Here is a 26,157-nt window from a genome sequence, read left to right as displayed (position 1 = left end):
CAGGAAAACTGAGGCCTAAATACAAAAACACTAGGATGCTACCAAGACACTGGTGAAAACAATCAGGCTGATTACAGGGGCAAAGTAAAACACTATGAAATCAGGCCACACTAGGAACAGGAAATACTTTCAAAATAAAAGACACAAGACAGGAAGTAGTCACCTCTTAATAAGTTCCTTTAAGATACATATAACTACACCCACATTATTAGCTACGTAATCAGTAAGTAACAAAGTAAGTAACAAGTAACAAAGGTCCTTATTATATTTAAGAAAACACACACACAAATCAAACATCCATCCATTATCTATACCTACTTATTCTTATTTAGGGTCACAAGGATCTGCTGGAGCCTATCCCAGCTCTCTTTGGGTGAAAGGCAGGGGTCCACCCTGGACAGGTCACCAGTCCATCACAGGGCCACATAGAGACAAACAACCTCACACACTCACACTCACTCCTATGGGCAATTTAGAGTCACCAATCAACCTGACATACATGTTTTTGGACTGTGGGAGGAAACCAGAGTACCTGGAGAAAACCCACACAAGCACAGGGAGAACCTGCAGACTCCACACAGAAAGGTCCCTGCTGGGTTTCAAACCAGGAACCTTCTTGCTGTGAGGCAGCAGTGCTAACCACTAATTTACCGTCCTGCCCCAAAACACAATCAAACACATACAAAGTCTACAAGTATTCTTGGACATGGCAAAACCTTCCTACCTCGGTCCAATACCGACATCTAGTGGCCTGTTTAAATCCTGGTCCATTTTGAAGAATCGAAAGTGAAATAGTTTCATTTTCCTCGACATGAGCACAGTGAGTCATCACTGTGAGCCAGTAGTTTTACCTACAGCACAGCACAGCGCTGTACCATAATATTACGCGTTAGTGTTAGAGGTTCGGTGCGTCGTGATGGCAGCGGATAACGATGAGACGTGCGAGCTTCTCATAGAATACTTCACGCCGAGGCTGCGGGAGTATATCGCCGTGGAGCGGGTTCTGGATCATATACACTTTATTGAAGCCGAACAGAAAGAACAGATCGCACAAAAGTTGAGGGCCGAGGGCAACAACTTGGCTGCGGATCTCCTGATCAGTGCTGTCATTAAGAAACCACACACCCCTGGCTGGTTCAGGGCGTTTGTGGACGCGTTGAGACATTCAGGTTGTGAATATGCAGCGGACTACATACAGGTCAAGCTCCCAGAGCCCGAAGTGGAGGCAGAGAATGATTACTGCGTCCGGCTTGTAGAAATACTGTCTCCCAGTCTTGTGGACATTAACACTAATGATGTGTGTCTCCTCTGCTTTTCTGAAGGCCTTCTTACCCAGAACGACTCAGAGATTGTAAGTACGCTGGTGCTAAAGTTTTCGGTCTCAACGAAATGGCCGTGCATTTATAATACGAACTGTCAGGACATGTTATTGACATACAGCTTCAAGTGCTTCCTAGGAGAAAGGTTATAGGTTATAGGGCAGCTCAACAGTAGCCTCAATGTTAATTCTGTTATTTGACCACTAGATGGCAGGCGAATGCACTCGTCTGTTCCTGCAGAGCACTGCATTCATAACCTGTTCATCATATTTCAGATTACAGCTGAAACAAATAACAGAGGAAATATGAATGGAGCCCGTGAACTTCTGAAAAGGATCGTGAGAGGTCGACCAGGATGGTTTTCTCAGTTTGTGGAAATTCTGCGTAAAACTGAACACCAGTTCCTGTACCAGCTGACCGGAGGGTCACCTGACTCTGACAAACAAGGTGACTGATTCTCCTGGAGCACACACCCATCATTAGGAATGTTATTGGACAGTTTTTAGGAATAGAAACATAACTGTGATGACTACGGACGTATAGTGCTCATTGCTATATTGTTTCTAGTGTTATGCACAATTAGAAATGGTTTCTAAGACAATTAAAACCAGTTTCTGTCTACAGTTTAGTGTTACTATTCGATACCACAATGTGTTATGTGTTATTGTGTGCAGATGAGAAACAGCCGTCACAGACAGATGAGCCCATGGAAAGTGAAACTACTGAGGATCCTCAGGATGAATCCACAGGTTTTACAGAGCACCTCTGTTCACTGATCAGTCAAACAACTATGTAATGATGTCAGTCATAGCAGCTGGCAGGTTATCCTAGGTACCTGTGGCAAACAAGATGACTCACACCCATCATGGGGAATGTGGTTAAGACAGTTTTTGGGAATAGAAACATAACTTGGACACATAACTGTGCAGATGTAGAGTGCTTTATTCCAAATGTATTACAGCTTATTGTGATATTGGTTATAGTTATAGTTTTATGAGCAGTTATAAATAATAATATCTATCATACTCCAAGCCAGTTTCTTTCTAAAAGTATTTTTATTCAATTCCAATTCAATTGTGTTATTGTGTGCAGATGAGAAACGGCCTTCACTCACAGATGAATCCATGGAAATTGAAACTGCTGAGGATCCTCAGGATGAATCCACAGGTTTTACAGAGCACCTCTGTTCACTGATCAGTCAAACAACTATGTAATGATGTCAGTCATAGCAGCTGGCAGCAATTGTAAAAGTAGCTGTAGAAAACCAAATGTACAACATATTTAAATGCTGTAGCTACAATATTTGTTGTCCTTGTTTACATTTTAAACCTTGGGTTGCTTTCAGATCTGTATAAAGAAGCCAGCACTGAATCCAGACAATCCAGACAGAGTTTGGAGCCTTCACAGCCAGGTGGGTTTGAGTCATGTTTGCTCAACGTGATGTATTTTATGTTGAAGTATTCAAAGTATTTTAGCGATCTAAAAAGCTTCTCCTGCCCACACACACAAAAAAGTCAAACTTCAGCCATAGCAGGAAAAATATAAGTTGGTCCTGTAGATGCCCTGTAGTATCACAAAGGCAGAATGAGTGTCCTTGGAATGTGCTGTATGTGGAACATTTCTTCGTCCAGCCAGCTTGACACTGAAGAATATGTTCCATGTGTGCGCCACAATAAACCACACAGAGGATGGCGGATAGCCAGCGCTTCAAATGGAAACCACATGCAGACTCTGTACTGGTGGATTGTAAAGAATTGTATAGGGAAAGTTTAATTCAAGTCACTGTGGAGTAGAGCTCTCCTCTTCACCTCTAGGCTTATATCATTATTTATTTGATTATTTCCATACCTACTACATCATCATCCCTCTTTGTGTTGTTTTCATATTGAGCACCTTTCTGATAATAAATAATAGCTCTAGGGATAATCAACCCAGAACATGGGAATGGCACAAAATGTAGCCTAATGAGGCAGAGGATATACTGTAATTTTCTGTGAAACAGAAAAAGTGTCTTTCATTTGTGTAGTATGAGGTTAGAGTACAGATTGTCTTATAAATTTGAGTAGTGTTATAAACCTGACAATGGTTATCCAGTGTGCGTGGTTTATATCGAGCAGATTAGACATAAGGTTTCTCCAACAGTCTGTGAAAAAGACCTGCATGTGCAGAATTATTTGTGGGTCTAAGTGATTTGCACTGCACTAAATCAAATTGACAAATAGGCTGCTGTTTACCTTTTATTACTGTTAAAGCTGTATCTCTCAGTTGCTAAAGACACTTATTTACTTTATGTGGTTGCTTGGAAGAGCTCTTGAATTTCTGGAATACCAAGTCTGAAAGGGAAAATTAAAAGTTGTCTGCACTGCAAAAAAAAAAAAAAAATTCATAGGGGTTTGAACTAATAACTGGGGGGCATGTAGAACTGAGAGGGGGAGGGTTGAAGAGAGGGAGGTACATGAACATTGTGCATGTTGCCTTAGTCATGTTTTATCCCTGACCTAGACTGAAGAAATGAGTCACCGCCTGCCAGCAACTTAAAAGTATGACTGAACTGAATCTGCTGTCCTTGGAAAATGGAAAATAAGACAAACAACAACAGACATCAGGGACAGGGAAAGCATTACCAAAATGACATGGTGATGAAATGAAACACTCCATGCAATTTGAGTAAAACTAAATGATTGATAAATAAATGCAGATGTTAGCTTGGAAAGTAAATACAAAGGACCTTATGTTTTGAATTAACCAAAAGCAGTCTAATAGTGCCTCTTAGTGACATGATTTATAGTACACTGTGTCCATATCTTAACTACATAAGTTGTGGTGTTTTGGGTGTTTTTACTTGTTTTTGTGTTGTAGAGGGTGAAGAACTCTACAGAGTGGAGACTCTGTAGTGTTTAGTAACATAGGGGACTTTAAATGAATTTGTTTAGCAAATATTTAACACAAATATAAATGTGTATGTTTAGATGTTTTAGTGGCAACATTAACAACTATATTATAAGACCAAAACCACCAGCGATGATAACCAGTCTTTTCTTGCTTGTAATGCCTGGAATTGTGGGCTGACTCTAGGAGCTTCTGTTTTGCATTATAGATGGAGCTAACCCAGAAGCAGCATCCGGAGGCCCAGAAAAAGCTGATATTTCTCTTCGAGATTATCAGGTGGACGTCGCGAAACCTGCCTTAGAAGGGGAAAATATCATCATATGTCTCCCGACAGGAAGTGGTAAAACTAGAGTTGCAGTTTATATTACCAAAAAACATCTGGACGGCAGGAGGGCAGAGGGGCAATCGGGGAAAGTGGTCGTCCTGGTGAACAAGGTACTAAACTCTCCAACTCTGGTCCACTTGATTTATGGCATTGCGCAATAATGGTAACCCAACTCTGTCATTTTTCAGATCCAAAGAAAACATTCTATCTCTCAGTCAGTTCACACATGTAAGGTAGCTCAGCACACATTGTGAACCATACAGTTTAGATATTCCCTTACACTTTGTTACTCCTTGGCACGCATGGGATCTGATTTGCACTGAAAAAAGTCACTAGTTACCCCACGTGAGATTAATGGTTTTCCACTTATAAGAAGTTTAGCTTTAAAACATTTTAAGAACTACTGATTGTATGTGTGGGAAACTCATCACAGTGGTTCATTCTTCAGTACTGGGGCGAACAGAACAATAATTGGGTTAGCTTTTTCTGTGCAGAATAAGGAGTGAGCCTTAAACAGCACAAGAAAACATATAAATCACTGCACAAATAATTTGAAACCCTGCTGTAACCGTAGCGAACGAAAAGTACTGGAGGTATTTATCTCTGCTAGAGTGCTATCAACAAATTCATAACACTGTGACCATGAATAAGTTGACTCTCAAATCGACAGGAGTTTTCTATTAATAGAAACGATGGAGACACTTTTTAACAACAGTTGTTCTTGACTTTGCTGCCATATCTTCATCACAGCAGTAATTCATCTGCTCTCGTGTCCACAGGTTCCTCTTGTTGAGCAGCATTATTCCACAGAGTTCTTGCCATTTCTCAAACACGCATATAAGGTGGAGAGAGTCAGTGGAGACTGCCAGCTCAAAATCTCTTTCACAGAGATTGTGAAGCATAATGACGTCATCATTTGCACCGCTCAGATTCTGGAAAACTTCTTGGAGAGGGCCTGCAGTGGAGAGGACGAAGGAGTGAAGTTAAGCGGTATGATCTTACAGTGTGACAGCCAAAAAAGAAGGTTACAGGCCTTTCGCAGTTGTCTCTAGGACCTCTTTAAGCTGCGTGACAGTGCCCCCATTTAACAGTGAAATTGATTTTAAGGTACCAAAAAACAGATCCTAAAAAACAGTCTAGTCAGAACGGAGGGTGACATGGGAGTTGTCCCAGATGCTGAATCCATGAACTAGTTGGAGGTGTGTGCAGAAGCTATGGGCAGATGGGGCAATCAGAAAAAGAAGTAGTAGTAAAAGATAGCAGAGAACAGATGGCAAGGGAGGAAAATAAGGGACATGCACATAACACATATGTTAACAGTTTCTCTTGGCCTATAATTCTTCACTTTAATATTAGTAAGCAGTGTCTCAACAACATCCCCTTTCTTTATTTTATTCTTTTTAAAAAATGGCTTTCTAAAAGCTTCAGCCGTCCAAACTTAAAGCACAGATCCTGACAGGTTTTGGAATAGAAAGCCACCCGGAGGACTCATTGCTGCATCTCCCCTGATGGTACCTGACAGGATCTTGTCAAAGTCTTCCGGCTCTGCTGTTCACTCTTTTGGCACTCACCAGTCCAAGGTGGAATAGCCACCTCAGTGGAACATATGCTGTTTGTTGAAATGCCTGAAAGCGTGTAATGTTTTTTCTTCCCCTATTTCCTGTTTCCAGGCCACACGTCTGTTCAAGCCATCAGTGTGTGGCTGATCAAATTCACATGAGAGCCTCTATCACCCACAGTACATCAAGCTGCCACCCTCCATAGTCTTACTCCAGAGACAAATTTGTATCACTCAGGGTAAACTTGTACATATGAATGATTATGAATATGATTATACACTTTGGTATTAAAAAAAATGAATTGGCTGAAGTTATTTTTAAAGTAGACAGTTTTTACCAGCATATGTTATTGTGTGGCTTAAACTGCTGCGTCCAAAGATCCTGGAAAAGTGCTGGTTTATGTGGGAGGATCTCTCTTACACAGAGATGCTCTATTTGTTTAAGTAACATAAAAATATTATATTATAAAAATAGCTTGGCTTGGTTGAGAAAATTGTAGTGTTTCTTACAGTAAACCATGCAGGTTTGTCTCTGGAGCATACTGTTACAGTAGATCTTTAGAAATGTAAATGTTATTGTTTTTGACCAAGCGAGTAATAACATTTTACTAGACAATATTTCATCCAGCAATTACTGCATCTCTGTCCCTCAGTGTTGCTCTGCCCAGCAAGCCTATTACATTACATTTATTTGCATTCCGTCTGTTACGTCTTATGTCCATGTAGATTTGACACTGATCATAATAGATGAGTGTCACCACACTCAGAAGGAAGGAGTCTACAACCACATAATGATGCGCTACCTGAAGCAGAAGCATAAGAACAAGAGGCTGAAGAAGGAGCAGAAGGAGCCTGTGCCCCTCCCTCAGATACTGGGCCTGACCGCCTCACCGGGGGTTGGAGGAGCCACGAAAACAGAGAAAGCAGTGGACCATATTCTGCAAGTAAATGGCATTCTCACCCCTGTTGTTGCCACTTATGTAGACAAAAATGTTAGCACATATTAGGTAATGTGGAAAAAAATATTAGGTAATGTAACCTAAGGCAAGACCAACAACTCCAGGATTGACCGAAAAAGAAAAACTTATATTTAATGTTTGTATTAGATTAGAGAGTTGTAGAGAGTTGAACTGTAACTGTGTTCACATGTAATGTATTCCTACATACTGTAGGTTACCATAATTAGCGGTCACTGTTTCACTATTTTGTTCATCTAAACCTTCCCCCAGTATTTGATTTGTCTTAGTGATGAGGCCGTTCATCCTGCCAAGCCGTTTTCCAAAGTTCCAGATTTCCCAGGCACACAGGGCAGCCATAAAGTTTCCTAATGCAATTGGAAACACACATTTGGGTTTAACTCTGTGTTCGACATGCAGAAATGTAGGAATAGACTGACAGAAATGTACAATTTTGATTCATAACACAATAAATGTGTTTTTCTTTTATAGATTTGTGCAAACTTGGATGCTTCAAATATCATGACAAGGAGGCTTAGGGAACACAAAAAAGAACCAAGAAAAACAACTGTAACTGTCGAAGACAGAAAAATGGTACGTTTGTTTAACAGGAGATGGCACAGTGGTAGATTTTTTTTTTTTTTATACAGTTTGTCGAAGGAATTGCATTTTTGTTCAACCTAATATGTTTAACAGGATCCCTTTGGTGACGTAATTAAGAAAATCATGAATGCCATTCATAACCATGCCCAGCTGATCCCTACCTCTGACCTTGGCTCTCAGAATTATGAACAGTGGGTTGTTCAAACAGAGCGAAAAGGTGAGTACAACTCATATCACTGTGATCCTTGGGGATATTAAGGGAATATTAACTTCATTTTTTGTTATTTTGCTTTTTCTGGGTTATAGGGATCTAAAACCATTTTCCCCTCTGTTTTAGCTGCAAAAGAGGAAGATCAGAAAGTGCGGGTTTGTGCAGAGCATCTTCGACAATACAACGAAGGCCTGAATCTCAGCAACACCATCCGCATGTGTGATGCCTTCAATTTTCTAAACAAATTCTACATGGAAGAGTTGAAGAAAAAAACGACTACAGACCAGGAGCAGATCATAAAAATCACAGAATCTGAGAGATTCCTCTTCAATCTATTTAAAGGTATTTTAATATTCAGCAAACATCCCAGTAACATATTCTATTACCAGGAAAACTAAAACAAAGCAGTTCATGAATAACAGGGTTTTCCCTGCATGTAGAATCTGGACAGAAATGACCAGTTGTGGTTTCACAGGGACTTTATGTGCCAGACTTGTTTCTTGTCTTTTTGCTAAGCTATGAAGGTGATTGCTGCGGCCATATAGTCACCATGCAGACATTAGAGTCTTCTCATCTAAGTTTTGATAAGACACCAATAAATGCATTTCCCAAAATGTCACCCTTTAACCGTGAAAGTTATCAAAAGTATTTACCTCAGTTCTTTGAAATTCACTGCAGACAACAAGCAAGAACTGCAGAAGCTTACAGAGAACCCAGCCTATGAGAATGACAGTCTGTCAAAACTAAGAACGAAGATTCTGCAAGAGTTCAGCACCAGGACGGAGGCCAGAGGGATTGTTTTTATCAAAACACGTCGTAGCGCTATTGCTCTAAGCCAGTGGGTTCAGGAAAACACCAAGTTTGCTGACATTGGCGTGAAAGCCTCACATGTCATTGGAGGAGGAGACCAGAGTGTCGTTAAGCCAATGACTTCTGTGAGTAGATCGTACACAAACTACACCACATTTGCCTCCAAATCCAATTTAAACTCAACCTTCTCAATACAAATCTGTGTTAATCAGGCAGAGCAAAAGGACGTGTTGACAAAATTCCACAACGGAGACATCAACCTGCTGATTGCTACCACAGTGGCAGAGGAAGGTTTGGACATACCAGCCTGCAATTTTGTTATTCGATATGGCGTCGCAACCAATGAGATTGCAATGATCCAGGTCAGCGATGCTATTGATGAAATGATTGTGTTTATTGATGATTAATGCTGTGAGTTTCACTAATTAAGGCCCTTATTATACTGCTTGTATTGACTCAATCATCACCTTTTGTAGGCTGAAGGCAGAGGAAGAGCTGAGGACAGCAGTTACACAGTGGTCGAGGTGAAGAACTCTGGAGTAGCTGAAAAGGAGTTTGTCAACGAGTACCGCAAGGACATGATGTACAAAGCCATTGACAAGATTCGAACCTTAAAGCAAGAGGACTATGACAAAAAGGTACCTACACTTAAACGTCTTCATGTGCATTGAATGGAAATTCCATGTTGCTGTATGACTTATTTCCAAATATGTTTCTTCTTACGTTAGATCACAGAGTTTCAGTATCAGGCTATAATGGAGGAAAAGGTGAGAAACAAGAAGAAGAAGCAGGAAGTCATAAAGAACGAAAGCCCGTCCAAAGTGAAGTTCAGGTGCAGAGGCTGCGCCACGCATGTGTGCACTGGCGATGACATCCAGATCATCGAAGACATGCACAGAGTCAATGTTACAGCACAGTTTAGGTACAGTTACAATTTAGTTTCATTAGTCTGAAACTTTATTGTATGCTTAGTGTTTTGTCAAACACATTATTGTATTCTAATGGTGAGCTGATTACTTATAGCTTTTTTTTTTTTTTTTACAGCAAACGTTTCATTCGGAGGGAGAACACGTCTCGAAAAGAACAACTTCTAGATTATGAGGTCAATGGCTTCATAGCATGCAAGGACTGTGGTCAGGTGAATGTATTTCAGTTTTTGGTTGTTTGGCAAAGTTGGGATTTATTTTGGAGAAAAATAAGGCAGACCTTAAGTTTTTCAAGGAATAGCTCAACATGCAAAATACGATTTTTGTTTCTGTAACTTTGTAAAGCTGAATAAGAGAAAAGTCAGACGTGAGTCAGGGCCAGTCATCAACACAATACAGCATGTGGTTTAAAATGGAAGACTTGTCAGAATAATGTGATTCAACAGGGCCAGATGATTCAGTATGTTTTTATAGGAGACCATGACTGTCATGTGATAATCTTTTTTTAGAAGCCATTATCTTCCTCAATTAAACTACCAGTCAAAAGTTTGGAAATTGAATTTAATGTGTCCCAACTTTTCATTGGAGGTGTATATTTATATTTATATTTATTTTAAAATCACAGAAATATCAACATGAATTTATGTTGTTACTCAACAAGCCTTTGATTACTGTATCATCCCTGTATCACTTTAACTTTTGTCCTCCGTTGCAGAAATGGGGTTCGATCATGTCATACCGTGGGGTCGAGTGCCCCTGCCTCGACGTGAAAAACTTCGTGGTGACAGTCAGTGACAAGACAATCAGCAAATTCACCAAATGGAGCGAACTCCCTGTCAAGTTTCCCGCCTTCGACTATGCTGAACATGCGAGACAGATGGTCGAGAGCTCAGATGATGATGAAACAGAATGAGCTGCAACTACGCAGAGTCACCAATAATCAAGAAAACACAGATTCCTGTTGTATTTTGAGCTTGGCATCTTGTGCAGCATGAGATGCGCACCATGCTTCATTTGAATATGATTATTATCGTGATAACTGGAGTTACCACTGATGGTGGATTTAGCCATGTGTTGCATGTGTTGTCCAGAGTATAGTGGTTTTAAGTCTTTATTGGTAAAAGGGTTATTTCATAAATATACCTTTGGCAAAAAATGGATTTGCACTGGGATTGCTGATCTACCTGACACTGTATGTTGATTTTTTTTTTTTTTTTTTGACATGAAGAAAAAAAAAATAATTACTCCAAACCCCCCTGGGTCTCATGAGATGGGAGGCACTGAGACTGTGATAGCCCCTCAGAGCCCACCTGTCAACACGCCTGCAGGCAAACAGGTGCTGATGATTTTTTTAAATGAAACTAAAATATTAGTGGCTCTCAGCTAATGAACCAACCAGAGTAATTTCTTATTAACTCTTTCCACCTGCTGCTTAATACTTGTATGATCTGACTGTCTCGGGTTTTGGAAGTTGTATTAACCCTAAAGTATTAAAGTGTTAAAACTGGTTCATCATCTGACTTCTTTATTTCATCAACTAAATAAAGAATCCACATTATAATAAAACAAAAAAATGAAAACGCACAATTATCATGGTTATTTTCTCCACCTGAACATACCAATAAACCTATTGAATTGAACTGGGAGGTAATGCTCTTATAGACTTTTTCAGCCTCTCGCATTGGTGGAGTGAGTGGACTTGCGCCCACGGTGAAAAAGCCAGCAAGCGGTGCGCTCTTGGAAAGTTGTGTAAGCTGCTGACTTGAGGGAGTCATCTCTGTCTGGTGTCGGACTCCTCTCAGGAATGCAGCGGGACGTATGAGAACTAAGTAGGACGAGGCTGTGTATGTGTGTTTTGTTTTGTTTTTTTCTAATGTTGGCACATTTAGTTTTAAAGTCATTGTTTTGGAGTGAGAGTATGTTAACCAGGCTGCTTGTTCAAGAAGTCACTTTTTAAACTTGTCAGCGACCTTTAAGGATTATTAAAAGACTCCCAGAGCTTCACTGCGACCTTACCTGCATCATGGTCAGTAATCTATTTACTAGTAGTGTTTGTAGTAAAAAAAAAAAAAGAGTTAAAAACAATATTTGGAAATGCAGAATTAGTCAGTGTGGACTGTGCTGGGATAAGTGAACAGGCTACAAAAAAAGAGAGAACCGCCAGCTCCTCGGCTTGTGTTGTGATTTTTGCCTCTTTTTGAATCACCTTTCGCAGGGCTGCAACAAGGTGCTGTGGGGAGTGGTAGGGGCGGCTGTCGTCATCATGTTAATAACTATCCCAGCGGTTTATTTCAGCAGTAAGTTATAACCCAGGCCTTGTCTGTTCGTTTCTTTCTCTGTCTGTGTTGTGTATGGTCGAGGTCTGCGTGGAAATGACTAAAACCTCCAAATACATGACTAACTATTATTCCTGCTTGATGTATCAGATTTTCAACATTTTTGTTGTGTGTGTGTGTGTATGTGTGTGTTTGTTGTTGTTTAGTTTGAGTGGTAATAGTGGCAAGCTTGTGGATGTAAATTTCTTTAATGAAAGTAAAAATGCGTCTATGTGGATGCTGCATGCTGCTGGAAGTTGCAGTTCAAATAGCGCCACCGCGTGGTGCACACAGATGTTTTTGAGCTCAAATGTAACAGAAAAAAAAAAACTACGTTTCAGATTCTGTATTAAAACAATGCAGCATGTGCATCATTTCAGAGCCTGGTGATAACAAAAGACAGTTCACCCTCGACGATTACTTCAATAACACCATCAGGTGGAAAGCCTACAATCTGCACTGGATATCAGGTATCGCTGCTCTTGGTCAGAGAAACATTTGTTTGGAAAGAAATTTTATGTTGGGTGCAAATCTCTCACAGGCGTCCTTGTTGTCCTTTCTATCCAGATAAGGAGTATCTGCATAAAACAGAAGATGCTAATGTCTTTCTCCACAATGCTGAAACAAAAGAGGAGTCACTATATATAAGCAACTCTACCTTTGTAATATACACATATGTTCAAAAATGACCATTTTGTAACAAAGAAACATATTATTACCAATGCTGATCATTACTTTTTATATTTAATAACATGATCGATCTAATTATAGGCCCAAGTGGAAGCCACAGATTATTTGCTGTCAGGCGATTATAAATACATTGCTTTTGAAAGCAATTACACCAAGGTAAGAAGGCTGTTGTATCTTCCAGTGACTGTAGATTTGTATGTTTGTTCTTACAGTAGCTGCTAATTTCACCCTGAGGTTGATCATAACAAACATGATTACAAACCATCTGAAAGGTTTTTGTGTTTGACATCCAACAGAAGTGGAGATATTCGTTCACAGCTTCATACTCCATATATGACAGGGAGCGTTCGTAAGTAACCGTGTTTTATTGTGATAGTATCACTCCCAAATAGCAGAAGTCCAGAAACCCTAAAAAACAAGAAAGAAGTGCAATTCTTAGCCAAGATCATCATTTAGTTGACAGGACCAATAATGTTATTGGCAGTGAGTAATAACAATAGTAGTAACAGCCAGTAACTTTTTATTTCATTGCAGAACTTTTGTTACATCTGTGGATCTTCCAGCTGTTGTGCAATACTTTGCCTGGGCCCCAACAGGAAACAAATATGTGAGTCCATGCTACGATATCATGGTCTCTTGTCTTTTCTCAAGGGTTGATGTGAACAATATTGCAGCAACGTCAACATCACTAAATTTGAAATATGCTTGAATAGGCAACAGTGGCAAAATAAGTTTCATGTTCAGCAAAACATTTCTGTATTGTAAAAATCTGAGAGCACGGCTGTGGACTTAATTTGTAGTTAAAATCATTACTATTGCTCTGTGTTTTGCAGGCTTATGTCTCAAACTTCAACATTTTTTTCAAACCAGATGTCAATGCTGAATCTATACAAGTAACCCACAATGGGAAAAAGAATAAGATCCTCAATGGTGTCCCTGACTGGGTATATGAGGGTAAATGTTTTTTTGTTTGTTTTTTGTTTTGATTTGTTTTTTTTGTTTTTTGGCTGTGCATCTGTGTTTTAAATGAAAGATTGTGATTTTTTTTTTTCCTTCAACAATTTCAGAGGAAGTGTTTGGATCAAATGGGGCAATATGGTGGTCAACAACTGGGAAATATTTGGCATATGCAGAGTTTAATGATACAGACGTTCGCAAAGTGGAGTTCTCTTGGTATGGATCTGAGCAATATCCTCAAACAGTGGCTATCCCATACCCAAAGGTGTGATTTTCATCTGTAGTTATTAATAGGCAAAATAGTCTGCATTGAAAGTCAGTATTTATATAAGACAAATTATATGTGAGGTTCTCGGCTTTGTAACTTATCTTCCTGGTACTGTCATGATATGTAATTAATTGCTGATGATTTGTCAAATTATTGTATTATTGCAGGCTGGATCAAACATTACCAAGGTGAAACTGTTTGTGGTTGACACCGCAAATTCATCTCAACGCATTCAGGTGTTTGCTCCTGCATCTGTTGCTTCTGGGTCTGTAAATTCTTAGGTTTATAATACCACTTAAATCATAGTACATTTAAAACAGAAGCAAATACAACATATTCATGCTCTGCCTTACATGAAAACCTTGTCACTTTTTGTTGCCCTCACTCAGTGATCATATTATGTGCTCAGTGACCTGGGTTACGGACGAACGCTTCGCTGTGCAGTGGCTCACGAGAAAACAGAATTATGTGGTTGTACAGATCTATGACGCTGATGGAAACAACTGGATACCAACACAGGTACATGTCACCTTTCTGGTTATCTGTCCGTTCAAGGAAATCCTAAGTGGTTTCCAATTAAATAATCTCGAGGATTGTGATCAATGCATTAACCTGATGTTCATGTGACTAAATGCAAATTAACTACAATAAATGTCTGTAATCTGTACAGAAATTTGAGCAAACAAGCAAAACAGGATGGATTGGCCATGTAAGTTTCCAAAACACACCAACATCGATTGTTAATTGTCAATTTATTGTTCGATCTGGTTCATAACTACAACATATTTCCATTTTTTTATAGTATACGCCCTTACCTCTTTTCTTTGCTGAAGATAAACTCAGTTTCTACAAAGTGATGAGTGATACTCAGGGCTACAAACATATTCATTATGTGAAAGATGTAAGTATTTTAGTTATTAGTATGAAAAATGTACCGCCCAGTTGCTCCCAGCATGCCTTTGGTGTTGAGTGTTTTATTCACTGAGGGTGTTCATTAAGGGGAAAGCAACACCTATTACCTCTGGCAAGTGGGAAGTCATCTATATATCCAAATTAACCACAGATGCCATGTGAGTGATGATTCCATACATTACATACAAAACTAAAAGATTGATTAAAAAAACATATTAAAAGGTAAATACATGTAAATATGATGTGCCTGAAATGACTTTCCACAGATATTTTGTGAGTAACGAGTACCAAGGAATACCTGGGAAGAGAAACCTTTACAAGTAAGGAATTCTTTTAATTAATATGTATGATGGCTAAAGTAATTTGTTTTATTGCATCTTTTTATTTTTGCAGCACTTCACTACATTCTACATAGTTTTTCTTATATAGCGAAGACACAAAATTGCAGCATTAACAGGAACTGGCATGAGTTGAAAAATATAACTGAGATGAAATGATGCTTGTTGGTTTATCAGGGTTATGATTGGAAGCAGTCCTTCTCCCCATCAGTGCCTCACATGCGACCTGTATAAGGATAGGTGTCAGTACAACTCAGCCTACTTCAGCTTTAACGCCTCCTTCTACCGAAAGGACTGTTATGGTCAGTTACTCCACCGCATTTCCTCTTAAGCAAAAACTCATCCGTGGTCTGTGTTTATCTGCGGTGGGGGAGCATCTGTGAGCAATAATCTGAGCTAAGACAGTTGTATGGAAGACTTGATGTGTAATCAACCGTTTGTGCATTTCTGCTTGTGTTTTTACCAGGACCTGGATTGCCCCTGGTCACACTCATGGACAACAGGGGTCCAGGTGCACGTATGTATAATTATAGTATTTATGAAGTTTTGGTACAACCCCCTAAACTCGCAGCTGAATCATTTACATTGACATTGACAAATTTATTATTAATTATACACATGTATTGGTATTTTCACAAAATAACCAATGTTCTACACATACTACATGTTTATGGTGTCATGTAGCCAATGGATGGGGAACACTAACACTCTGCATATACATCCCTGTCCTTTTCATGCATATGCTCTCCTTTGTTCATATCCTTATTCAGATTGGTTTGAATGAAGATATATCCTCAGGAACAAAAGACATTATACAAAACAGAAGAAAAGCAAGAGTTCATGGCGAATAATTTGTTTTTCTATTTTCTGTAAAACCTTCATCGCTGGTGACAGTTACCCTGGGCTACATAAAATGTACTCTTTGTATCATGATGTAAAATTTTAATTGTTTTCATATTTTCATTATGACTATAATTGTTATTCTATTATGTTTTTCAGAGCTCTCCATTCTTGAAGACAACAGTGCACTGGAAAATATTCTCTCAGAATTCCAAATGCCAACAATGCAGTATGGCACACTAAGGGTTGCAGGATTTGGTGAGACAGTACTTGTGTAGTACTTAGTCCTTCTTCCTCAATGAAAAGGACACAATTGTTTCATGTTTTCATTTCAAATTGGAAACAAAATATTCTCACTCAGCTGAAAAGTTCTTTCTCAATGCATGTGCACTGGAGACCTGTTGAATAAAGACTGGCTTCAAAACCATTTGAGATATGTGAAAGATTTAGCGGCATCTAGTGGTGAGATGGCAGAATGCAACCATCTGAACACCTCTCACAGGGAGGATACAGTGGCCATCATCTTTATAACAAATCACAGTTCCTTGTCTTAGAGCCAGTTTTGGTTTGTCCATTTTGGGCTACTGTAGAAACATGGCAGTGCAACATGAAAGGAGACTTGCTCCCTATGTAGCTTTAAGAGTGTCATTCTAAGATTAAGAAAATACAGCGGTTGGTATTTTGTGGTGTTTACACACTAATGACAACATATTTATGAATACTATATTTAATTTCTGCTAATAGGTCCCTCTAAATATTACATATTGAACCTTTAAAATGTTCTTCTTTTAAAATTTTTTCACCAACAGATCTTTGGTATCAAATGATGTTACCCCCCAATTTCAAGAAGTCTAAAAAATATCCTCTTCTTATTGATGTGTAAGTGAACAATACCTCTACACACACCACCTCCATATATCATTCAGTAAACATTTGTTAACATTTGATGAAACTTGCTGTTGCTGTCCTGTGCAGGTACGCCGGCCCTTCTAGCCAGCGGGTCGACTATCGTTTTAAGTTAAACTGGGGCACGTACCTCTCCAGTTCACACGGGATCATCATTGCTAGCTTTGATGGAAGGGGAAGTGGTTACCAAGGTGATGAAATAATGCACGCAATCTACTGGCGCCTTGGGACGTTTGAAGTGGAAGATCAGATCACTGCTGTGAGGTAGTGTGTCTGAACATTAAGTAACCCCTGTAACATCACGTGCACTGTGGTTTGGTGACTTTACCCTAATCTAGGATTTAATATTGGTAAAAAAAAAATGTCATTATAATAACAGTAGGTGTCTGGGTTGGTGCATGTTTTTGTGAGATAAACTATTTTTGTGCTATAGGAAATTCATTGAGATGGGGTTTATCGACAAAGACAGAATAGCCATATGGGGCTGGGTAAGTTTTACTATGTGTTGTTGCTCCCTGTACTTCTCGTATACCTAATTTTCATTTCATGTTTTTGCATTTACTAAATTTAATTCATTCTGATCATCAGTCATATGGTGGTTATGTGACCTCAATGGCCTTGGGTGCTGGAACTGGGCTCTTCAAGTGTGGAATAGCAGTAGCCCCAGTAGCCAAGTGGGAATATTATGGTGAGTGCACATGTGCATATTATACTGTATATTTCTGAGAGCATTGTATACCTTGATGTAATTTCTGCAGGATATCAAAGAGCTTCACTATACTACACTCCTGCTATTGATTTAATTTTAACTATGCGTATGTGCATCATGGCTGCCTCATGTGCCCTGCATTCCTTGGCAGCATTGGTTGTGCAGGTACTCAGAAATGAATGGTCTGCTTTCACAAGCTGCAGTCCTGACGTTGAATATCACAGTATCAGTTATGTTGGAACATCTTTGAATGTCATCATAGTTTCTGTTTACTTTATGCAGCAGGCAATGTAAGCTCTTCTTTTTTAGGTCAAGGATATTTGGGCCCTAATTTCTTAGTGAGAAATCATTTTTTACTCCTCCAATGTGTTCCAAACAGGCTATAAATAAATACAGCATAACCAGTTATACGTTTTCATGCTCCACATTTTCCTTCCTTGCCAAAACCTTGTGCCTACATTACCCACAATGCAACTTGACCCTTTAGCGGTTCAGTCAGAACAGCTTACAGTAAATGACACAACAATCCTTTTTCATTGTACTTTAATTGCGCTCTGCTTAATGGTTGTGTAGGATGTGCTGGACACTTGTGGTATTAACTCAGTTTTCTTTTGCAGATGCAGTGTACACTGAACGCTATATGGGCAAGCCCACAGAAAATTCAGACTTCTACAAAGTACATATCATACAAGTCAAGCTATTAAAATTCTTTCAATCTGCTGCACATTTCAGGCTTGAGACGTGTTTTACCTCATTAACTGAAGCTTGTTTTTTATCTAACAGAACTCCACAGTGACAGCCAGAGCAAAGAACTTCAAATCAGTAGACTATCTACTGGTCCATGGCACAGCCGATGGTATGTTGAGTGATTTTATTTACAGTGGGTACGGAAAGTATTCAGACCCCTTTAAATTTTTCACTCTTTGTGTCATTGCAGCCATTTGCCAAAATCAAAAAAGTTCATTTTATTTCTCATTAATGTACACTCAGCACCCCATCTTGACAGAAAAAAACAGAAATGTAGAAATTTTTGCAAATTTATTAAAAAAGAAAAACTGAAATATCACATGGTCATAAGTATTCAGACCCTGTGCTCAGTATTGAGTAGAAACACCCTTTTGAGCTAGTACAGCCATGAGTCTTCTTGGGAATGATGCAACAAGTTTTTCACACCTGGATTTGGGGATCCTCTGCCATTCTTCCTTGCAGATCCTCTCCAGTTCTGTCAGGTTGGATGGTGAACGTTGGTGGACAGCCATTTTCAGGTCTCTCCACAGATGCTCAATTGGGTTTAGGTCAGGGCTCTGGCTGGGCCAGTCAAGAACGGTCACTGCTTTGTTATTTTAGCTGTGTGCTTAGGGTCATTGTCCTGTTGAAAGGTGAACCTTCGGCCCAGTCTGAGGTCCTGAGCACTCTGGAAGAGGTTTTCTTCCAGGATATCTCTGTACTTGGCCACATTCATCTTTCCTTCAATTGCAACCAGTCGTCCTGTCCCTGCAGCTGAAAAACACCCCCACAACATGATGCTCCCACCACCATGTTTCACTGTAGGGATTGTATTGGGCAGGTGATGAGCAGTGCCCGGTTTTCTCCACACATACCGCTTAGAATTAACGCCAAAAAGTTCAATCTTGGTCTCATCAGACCAGAGAATCTTATTTCTCATAGTCTGGGAGTCCTTCATGTGTTTTTTGGCAAACTCTATGCGGGCTTTCATGTGTCTTGCACTGAGGAGAGGCTTCCGTCGGGCCACTCTGCCATAAAGCCCCGACTGGTGGAGGGCTGCAGTGATAGTTGACTTTGTGGAACTTTCTCCCATCTCCCTACTGCATCTCTGAGCTCAGCCACAGTGATCTTTGGGTTCTTCTTTACCTCTCTCACTAAGGCTCTTCTCCCACGATTGCTCAGTTTGGCTGGACGGCCAGGTCTATGAAGAGTTCTGGTCGTCCCAAACTTTTTCCATTTGAGGATTATGGAGGCCACTGTGCTCTTAGGAACCTTGAGTGCTGCAGAAATTCTTGTGTAACCTTGGCCAGATCTGTGCCTTGCCACAATTCTGTCTCTGAGCTCCTTGGGCAGTTCCTTCGACCTCATGATTCTCATTTGCTCTGACATGCACTGTAAGCTGTAAGGTCTTATATAGACAGGTGTGTGCCTTTCCTAATCAAGTCCAATCAGTTTAATTAAACACAGCTGGACTCCAATGAAGGAGCAGAACCATCTCAAGGAGGATCAGAAGAAATGGACAGCATGTGAGTTAAATATGAGTGTCACTGCAAAGGGTCTGAATACTTATGACCATGTGATATTTCAGTTTTTCTTTTTTAATAAATTTGCAAAAATTTCTACATTTCTGTTTTTTCTGTCAAGATGGGGTGCTGAGTGTACATTAATGAGAAATAAAATGAACTTTTTTGATTTTGGCAAATGGCTGCAATGACACAAAGAGTGAAAAATTTAAAGGGGTCTGAATACTTTCCGTACCCACTGTAAATACTGTGCTTTTCAGTTTCTGACCTGAGCATGTGGTAGCCCTGTTTCTCATCAGTGTACCAGGTAACACCATAAAACCTTGTACAAATGGACTCGCTTTGGTGCTGAGTCACGTAGTGAAAGCACTCTCTTTCCTGTAGACAACGTCCATTTCCAGCAGGCAGTACAGATCTCTAAAGCTCTGGTGAACGAGAAGGTGGACTTCGAGGCAATGGTAAATATTTGTTCAAGGAAGTGAGACAAATATTGGCATTGGCAGTGTTGCTTTAATAAATGTTTCAAATGGAAAAACTACTACCATGTATTATATTCCCAGTCTAAGCTATGTATGATTTATGTTACTTTTAATTTGATCATGTTACAGTCAGAAGGTGTGATTTATGTATATATAATGTGTAGATGCGTGACATTTTGAATTTGGTTGCATATGCACTAATCAGGTTTTGGTGTTAATTTCAGTGGTACACTGACAAGGACCACACTCTCAGTGGATCAGCCCTCCGTCATACGTACAACCTCATGAGTGACTTCCTGCAGCGGTGCCTCCTTAATCCCAAATAGCTGTGAAGATTGTGAAATCATTTATAGGCAACATTACTACACTTGTTCTTCTCATTATCATACGGATTTTCTGAAATTTCAGGTTGTTGACATTTTTATGTGCAATGGATATTCAGTTACTCATAGAAATCAACATTTGTGTTTGGTTGAAATATATTAAAACCACTGCATGCATATATGGTTGGAAAAGAAAATGTGACTGTCATAACATATAGTAGCTAAGTTGCACTGCACTGATTTGTTGTGGAGTGGTATTTGTGTTCAAATGAATAAATGTTGTTTTGAAATACAGTTTCAATTTCATAATTTATTCCCAAGATTATGAAATTTGAGTTAACATGTTTTAGCCACACATCCTTAAACATATCACTATATTTTTGTTTCCAATAAGCAATAAATTTCTTAATCTAAATTTTATGTAAATATAAAAGAGTAGTTGTCTAAAGGGAATAATGAATGAAAATGAATCATTCTGGTTACAGTTAGAAAAAAAGAATATATTTAGTTTTATTATTGAAAAGAAGTAGTAATTTAAAGACTTGTGAGTGCCAGTATTTTATTTGTTAGGGTAGAGGTCATGTTTGTTTGTGACACCTCAAATAGCCGGCACTTTTAGTTAAGTCAAATACATTCAGTGAAGTGAGACGGAAGCTGACAAATGGGTTGACAATAACAGAGGGTATGCTGAGGTTTCTGTGACGCAGGCGTCACCTGAGAGCGTGCTCCTCAGTTCCACTATATAAGACTGAACAGATCCAGAGGCGACCATGAAACAGCTCCAGAAACCAAAAGAGAAGAAGGGCACCCATCAGTGCACGTTACAATCTCTCCCCAAGACGCTCAACAGAAAGGACCACAGGTAAGAATCTTTGAGTCTTAATCCTTTCTAAAAACCAGACTGTCTTGTCAAGATGATATTTATACTCTCCTGTGCTTTACTGAAACTTTTTTGGTGTCTCGTTCTGTCTCTCTTTGTTCACCTTTCAGAAGCCCAAACAATGAAAAGTGCCCTCTGTCTGGCTGGACTCCTGCTTCTCATCATCATCCAAAGCAGCTGGCAGGTGCCTGACCAGGACACAGAGCGAAACTCCATGTAAGATTAACTTTCAGCTTTTCCTCATTCACACTGGCCTCAGCCCTCCTCAAGTAACAAACCATTATGAGTGGAATAAGCAAAGGTCAACATAGGACTATATGATGACACCATCCTGAGCTGTGCACATTTATGTCAAAAGTGCAGGTGCATTTTAACATTTAGGTTTTAGTTTAATTTTTATGGTAGAGCTGGGGTTTTTTTTTGGTTTTTTTTTGGTTTCAGTTTGCCAAAAATATCTCAAGAATTCCAGGCAGAGAGTACTTGTGCTGGCAGACGGCATTGCCATTGACAGTTCCACATGTTGCACTCATAGCTTCAGCTGTTGCTTTTGGGAAACGGGATTTACAAAACAAACACACCAATTTCTCATCATAGCAATTAAAATTCTTAATAAGAAAACATGAAGGGAAGTTCTTTTTGATCTACATTTATGAAGATTTATGTGACGTGTTTCTTTTTAATTTTACTAACAGGTATGTTTGTGTTTTATCACCTTCTATGTCACATTATTTTCATGATTTCTCGTTTAAATGTTTTTATGTCATAGCTCTGATGGGGTTTCACATAGTGCTGGTCAGAAACTGTAAAAATTTATGGACGCAAAAGTAACAAACATGCATATCCACAGTATTGATTTGTGTCAAGAGCCACAGCATCAAATAGATCCAAGTTCACTGCAGTGATTACTAATAATGTGTAAGTAGTGGTCGATGGATGATTGACCAGGTTTAACACTTGCAGTGTGGTTAAGATTTTAGCAAGGCGAGTGTTTGAAACGGGACCTTCACCTGCTCAGCTCAGTTGTTTTGGTCGTGCATCTCTTTTAGGTTATTGACTGAAAACTCCATGATGACTGAACCTATTGAATTCCCAAGTGTCAAAAGACATTCAGAGGGGACATTTTCTAATGACTACAGTAAATACCTGGAGACAAGAAGAGCACAAGACTTTGTCCAGTGGCTGAAGAACTCAAAAAGAAATGGGTGAGGGTGTCCTTTCCCTGTTGAATCCTTGTGGTTTTTATTTCAAACATAGAGAAACCAGCTTTTTTAAGTCTGGCTTTAATTGCATTATTTCTGTAGACTGCTATATGCCATTAAATCTCTTACCTCAAATTAAAGTTACACCAAAACTGTGTAACATTATGAATATTAACCTCATGTCCCACATATGGTATTGTGACTGTATCATCTAAACAGATCTGTTCCTGCAGGAGTCTACTTAGACGCCATGCAGATGGCACCTTCACCAGTGACGTGAGCTCCTACTTGCAGGACCAGGCGGCCAAGGAGTTTGTGTCCTGGCTTAAGACCGGCCGTGGCAGAAGAGAGTAGAGAACCATAGCGGCTTCCTCAAAAAATACAACATCTACTGACTTTGTTATATGTTTGAAATTCTGTCCTACATCTTTCCTTGGTCATGTATTAAATTCCCCTCATAAGAAGCTCTGTTGGCCTTCATGGGTTGAAGGAAATGTCAAAATGCAAAAAGGTACAAGTGTTTGACAATAAGGTTGATAATTACAGTACATCTGTTGACAGCCTTGATATCTTTTCTTATTTAGTTTTCAACAAAGAAATGTGTACAATCATCATTTTTGCTTTGGTAATGATCACTCTGGGCAAAAAGCTACATCTCAATGAAAAGACATTTGAAATAAAAAGGTTGTTTATACCAATCAGTAAAATAGTGTTTAAAAAAAAACTCATTTTTAATCAATAGTAGTTTTAAAGAGACTATCAGATATTATTATGAATGTCAATGCTGCTGTTAGGCCAAGAAATAAGATAGGACAGAGAGCATCACTGGATTTTCTTTCATGCTCTCTTAATCCTTCTCTTTATGGAGAGAGAACAAAAATCAATAAACACCTCAGTCTCCTGGGAGAAATATGCTTTGGGATTTCAACCAGGTAACAAGATGATACGTGTCACCTGTCAGCTGTTCACTGAAGAAGAATTTCCCAGCGATGCCCTGACAGCTCACTAAAGAGGGTTATGCTAAATGAAAGAAAAGGAAATCATGTCAATCAAGTCGAACTCATTGGGAACAATGACTGGGTCGAAGCTCTTGAGTTCCTCCTGGCACTGAGACAAAACGATAATTCACATGAGCCAGCAGCTTGACATGCACAGGGATGTGCCACCTCTCTAAGCTGTCATCCATAGCATATCAGACCATCTGTTGATTACAAAGCCCTGCCTACTCCCGTCTAGGCCAAATCTCTGAGGCTTATAAATGGCCATGTGCTTGGTGACACTGACGCTGGATGTCTGCTTTATGCCATTCCTTCTATAGGCACTACAGCAATGCAGGCTGCGATTGTACATGCGCATCTACAGTAACACTTTGACAGCAGATCTGATATGTTATGTGAGCCAAAATGACACAGTATCTGAAATACTAGGGAAGCAACTGCTGACTGATCAACATCTTTCAGTAACACTGTAGAAAATATGTGCTTTAATGAATGGATGCATCATGAATTCCTTTTGTTCACCATAACAAGCATAACCGAGTTGATAATATATTATTTTTTAACATTCAGTGGATTAAGAAGTGATTGTTATTGTTATATTAATCAGTTAATTCACATATATTTCACAAATCATCTCTCCATTTGTTATCTATATTATCTATACCACTTATTCCCTAGAGGCAAACAGGCACATTAGAGTCACCAGTAAATCTAACCTGCATGTTACTGGACTATGGGAGGGAGATAGAGTACCCAGAGAACATGCAAATTCATAAGAGAACACCCTGATACTTTTTCCTGTGCAGTGACAGTGCTAACCACTTCTCCACCTGTCAAGCTTTATCTATTTGTATGCCATTAAATTAGCTGGGAGTCACTTTCTGTACGTAGAAGAAAGCCTTTGACATTTATGTATTAGATGATTTGGTTGTTTTAAAAGGTTGTGAGTAGCCAATAACATGTCTATTGCACATGTCCATCATTATTTTACCACACAATATCACCGTTACTTACTTACCATTTACCTGGCCAAGTAAGGTTATGTCATACGGTCATGGTAATACTAGTTCGTAAATTATTTACAGTATTACTTAAAGTGACACTGTTTTGCTCTCTCTGAGGGTAATTTCAAATTCATATAATAATCAACTATGAATTAATTTATTAATAATGAGTATTAACTAATCACATAAACTGCAGTGATCATTTCTTAATGATTTATTTATATATAATATCCAGCATTAAATTAATGATGTGTAGTGTTTTGTGCTCTTATATAAAATGTTACAGCCCCTTTCACTGTTGGTGCGTATACACTTTTATCCTGATAATCTGTGCACAGCAATGTACTATTCATGTATATGTGACAATAACAAGACTAACAACAGTGCTCAAAGAATTTTATTAAATTAAAATAACACTGACAATATATAGATATAATAAATTGTGTTGAGAGTTTTTAAAATGACCCGTTCCAATTCTTTATACTTAGCAATATTACAAATTTGTAAAATCCTCAGATGTGGAATGAATTGAAGTATATTTAGTATTAAATGCCTTAATGATGATGCATCTAATTTATGACAACAAAGCTTTATATATTTAAAACACATTATGAGATTAGTCACATTTACAATATCAGCAATACACTGACTCCAGAAAGCAAAGTACTTTACATATTGGTTGGACTATAATGTTTTCTTTAGCAAAAATTAATTTTATTCCTCAAAATAAATATACATAAATAATTTCTCATATAAATATGTATTTGTAATATTGCTTTTGTTTTTTAACAGATGTATATTGCCCTGAAAGAAAATACTTTAAAGCATTTATTCCCATTTTACTCATCACAATAGAAAGCTAAAAATTATAGAGTTATAGGTATTTGTATACATGTTTGTATGGCTTTTCAGAAAGTTTTTATATGGATACCTCATAGTTAAGAATTATCTTAAGTATTTGAAATATACAATATCATGGTGCTTGTCTTTTATTTCACAGTATATTCAATGTCTAAGTAGAACTTGAAGAATAGCTATATTATGAAATGTGTACGTAGATAAAGAATCCAAAGCTATGCTGAGATGATGGTATTTCATAATACAAAGAACATAAATTAAATAGAGCCCTGACAGCAGCCTCTTAACAAAATCAACCGTTAACGGTTTCGTAGTTTACATTCAGCGTAATAATACAGTAGCTAGATGTAGAAAGTACCACTTGACGTTATCAACAGGAAAAAACTATAATGTAGGTTTTACTGGTTCAAGAAGCAGAATATTTGGGACACATAAAATAACGTGGTTATTCACTTACACACAGTGATTTATAAAACTAAACATGAAGGATTGTTCAACTGAAGCACACACTGCAGTTTTGTCTACGAACACACAGAAAGGACAGTGACAAAGACTCACAACATTGTCCTTCATCTTCACCTTGCATTTCTGATCCCGCACTCTTATTTTGTAGGAATAACTATGACCGCACTGTC

The 26,157-nt window shown here is 38.8% G+C and overlaps 3 protein-coding genes across 6 annotated transcripts; all 3 read left to right on the top strand.

Moving 5' to 3' along the window:
* The first annotated feature begins 806 nt into the window (after positions 1-806).
* ifih1 (interferon induced with helicase C domain 1) lies at positions 807-10,549 on the top strand. The gene is made up of 17 exons (XM_026295829.2): positions 807-1,351; positions 1,595-1,766; positions 1,994-2,068; positions 2,412-2,486; positions 2,665-2,730; positions 4,417-4,643; positions 5,313-5,523; positions 6,818-7,035; positions 7,540-7,641; positions 7,744-7,867; positions 7,988-8,203; positions 8,540-8,796; positions 8,884-9,033; positions 9,148-9,309; positions 9,400-9,593; positions 9,716-9,809; positions 10,313-10,549. The coding sequence occupies exons 1-17, from the start codon at positions 917-919 to the stop codon at positions 10,508-10,510; spliced, it is 2,976 nt and encodes a 991-aa protein (XP_026151614.1). The 5' UTR covers positions 807-916; the 3' UTR covers positions 10,511-10,549.
* Positions 10,550-10,813: 264 nt separating this feature from the next.
* fap (fibroblast activation protein, alpha) lies at positions 10,814-20,877 on the top strand. Of its 4 annotated transcripts, none has more exons than XM_026295832.1 (27): positions 10,821-10,933; positions 11,260-11,623; positions 11,813-11,894; positions 12,293-12,382; positions 12,480-12,574; positions 12,684-12,758; positions 12,899-12,951; positions 13,137-13,209; positions 13,436-13,556; positions 13,670-13,824; positions 13,995-14,092; positions 14,217-14,346; positions 14,498-14,536; positions 14,630-14,728; positions 14,827-14,897; positions 15,006-15,059; positions 15,255-15,379; positions 15,544-15,594; positions 16,077-16,175; positions 16,727-16,796; positions 16,893-17,087; positions 17,257-17,311; positions 17,412-17,511; positions 18,150-18,208; positions 18,316-18,388; positions 20,166-20,239; positions 20,485-20,877. In XM_026295832.1, the coding sequence occupies exons 2-27, from the start codon at positions 11,621-11,623 to the stop codon at positions 20,584-20,586; spliced, it is 2,241 nt and encodes a 746-aa protein (XP_026151617.1). In that variant the 5' UTR covers positions 10,821-10,933; positions 11,260-11,620; the 3' UTR covers positions 20,587-20,877. The 4 variants fall into 4 exon arrangements, with proteins under 4 accessions (XP_026151616.1, XP_026151615.1, XP_026151617.1 ...); XM_026295833.1 differs by having other exon boundaries at positions 12,276-12,382; XM_026295831.1 differs by lacking the exon at positions 11,260-11,623 and having other exon boundaries at positions 10,814-10,933; positions 15,544-15,588.
* Positions 20,878-21,353: 476 nt separating this feature from the next.
* On the top strand, positions 21,354-23,161 carry gcgb (glucagon b). The gene is given in 5 exon segments (XM_026295865.1): positions 21,354-21,374; positions 21,376-21,445; positions 21,574-21,679; positions 22,510-22,665; positions 22,896-23,161. Coding segments are annotated over 5 exon segments (474 nt in total). The 3' UTR covers positions 23,017-23,161.
* The last annotated feature ends 2,996 nt before the right edge of the window (positions 23,162-26,157 follow it).

Source organism: Mastacembelus armatus, chromosome 21 (assembly GCF_900324485.2).
Source record: "Mastacembelus armatus chromosome 21, fMasArm1.2, whole genome shotgun sequence".
Lineage (NCBI taxonomy): Eukaryota > Metazoa > Chordata > Actinopteri > Synbranchiformes > Mastacembelidae > Mastacembelus > Mastacembelus armatus.
Note: the sequence above shows the minus strand (reverse complement) of the source record. Positions and strands in the feature narration are given on the sequence as shown.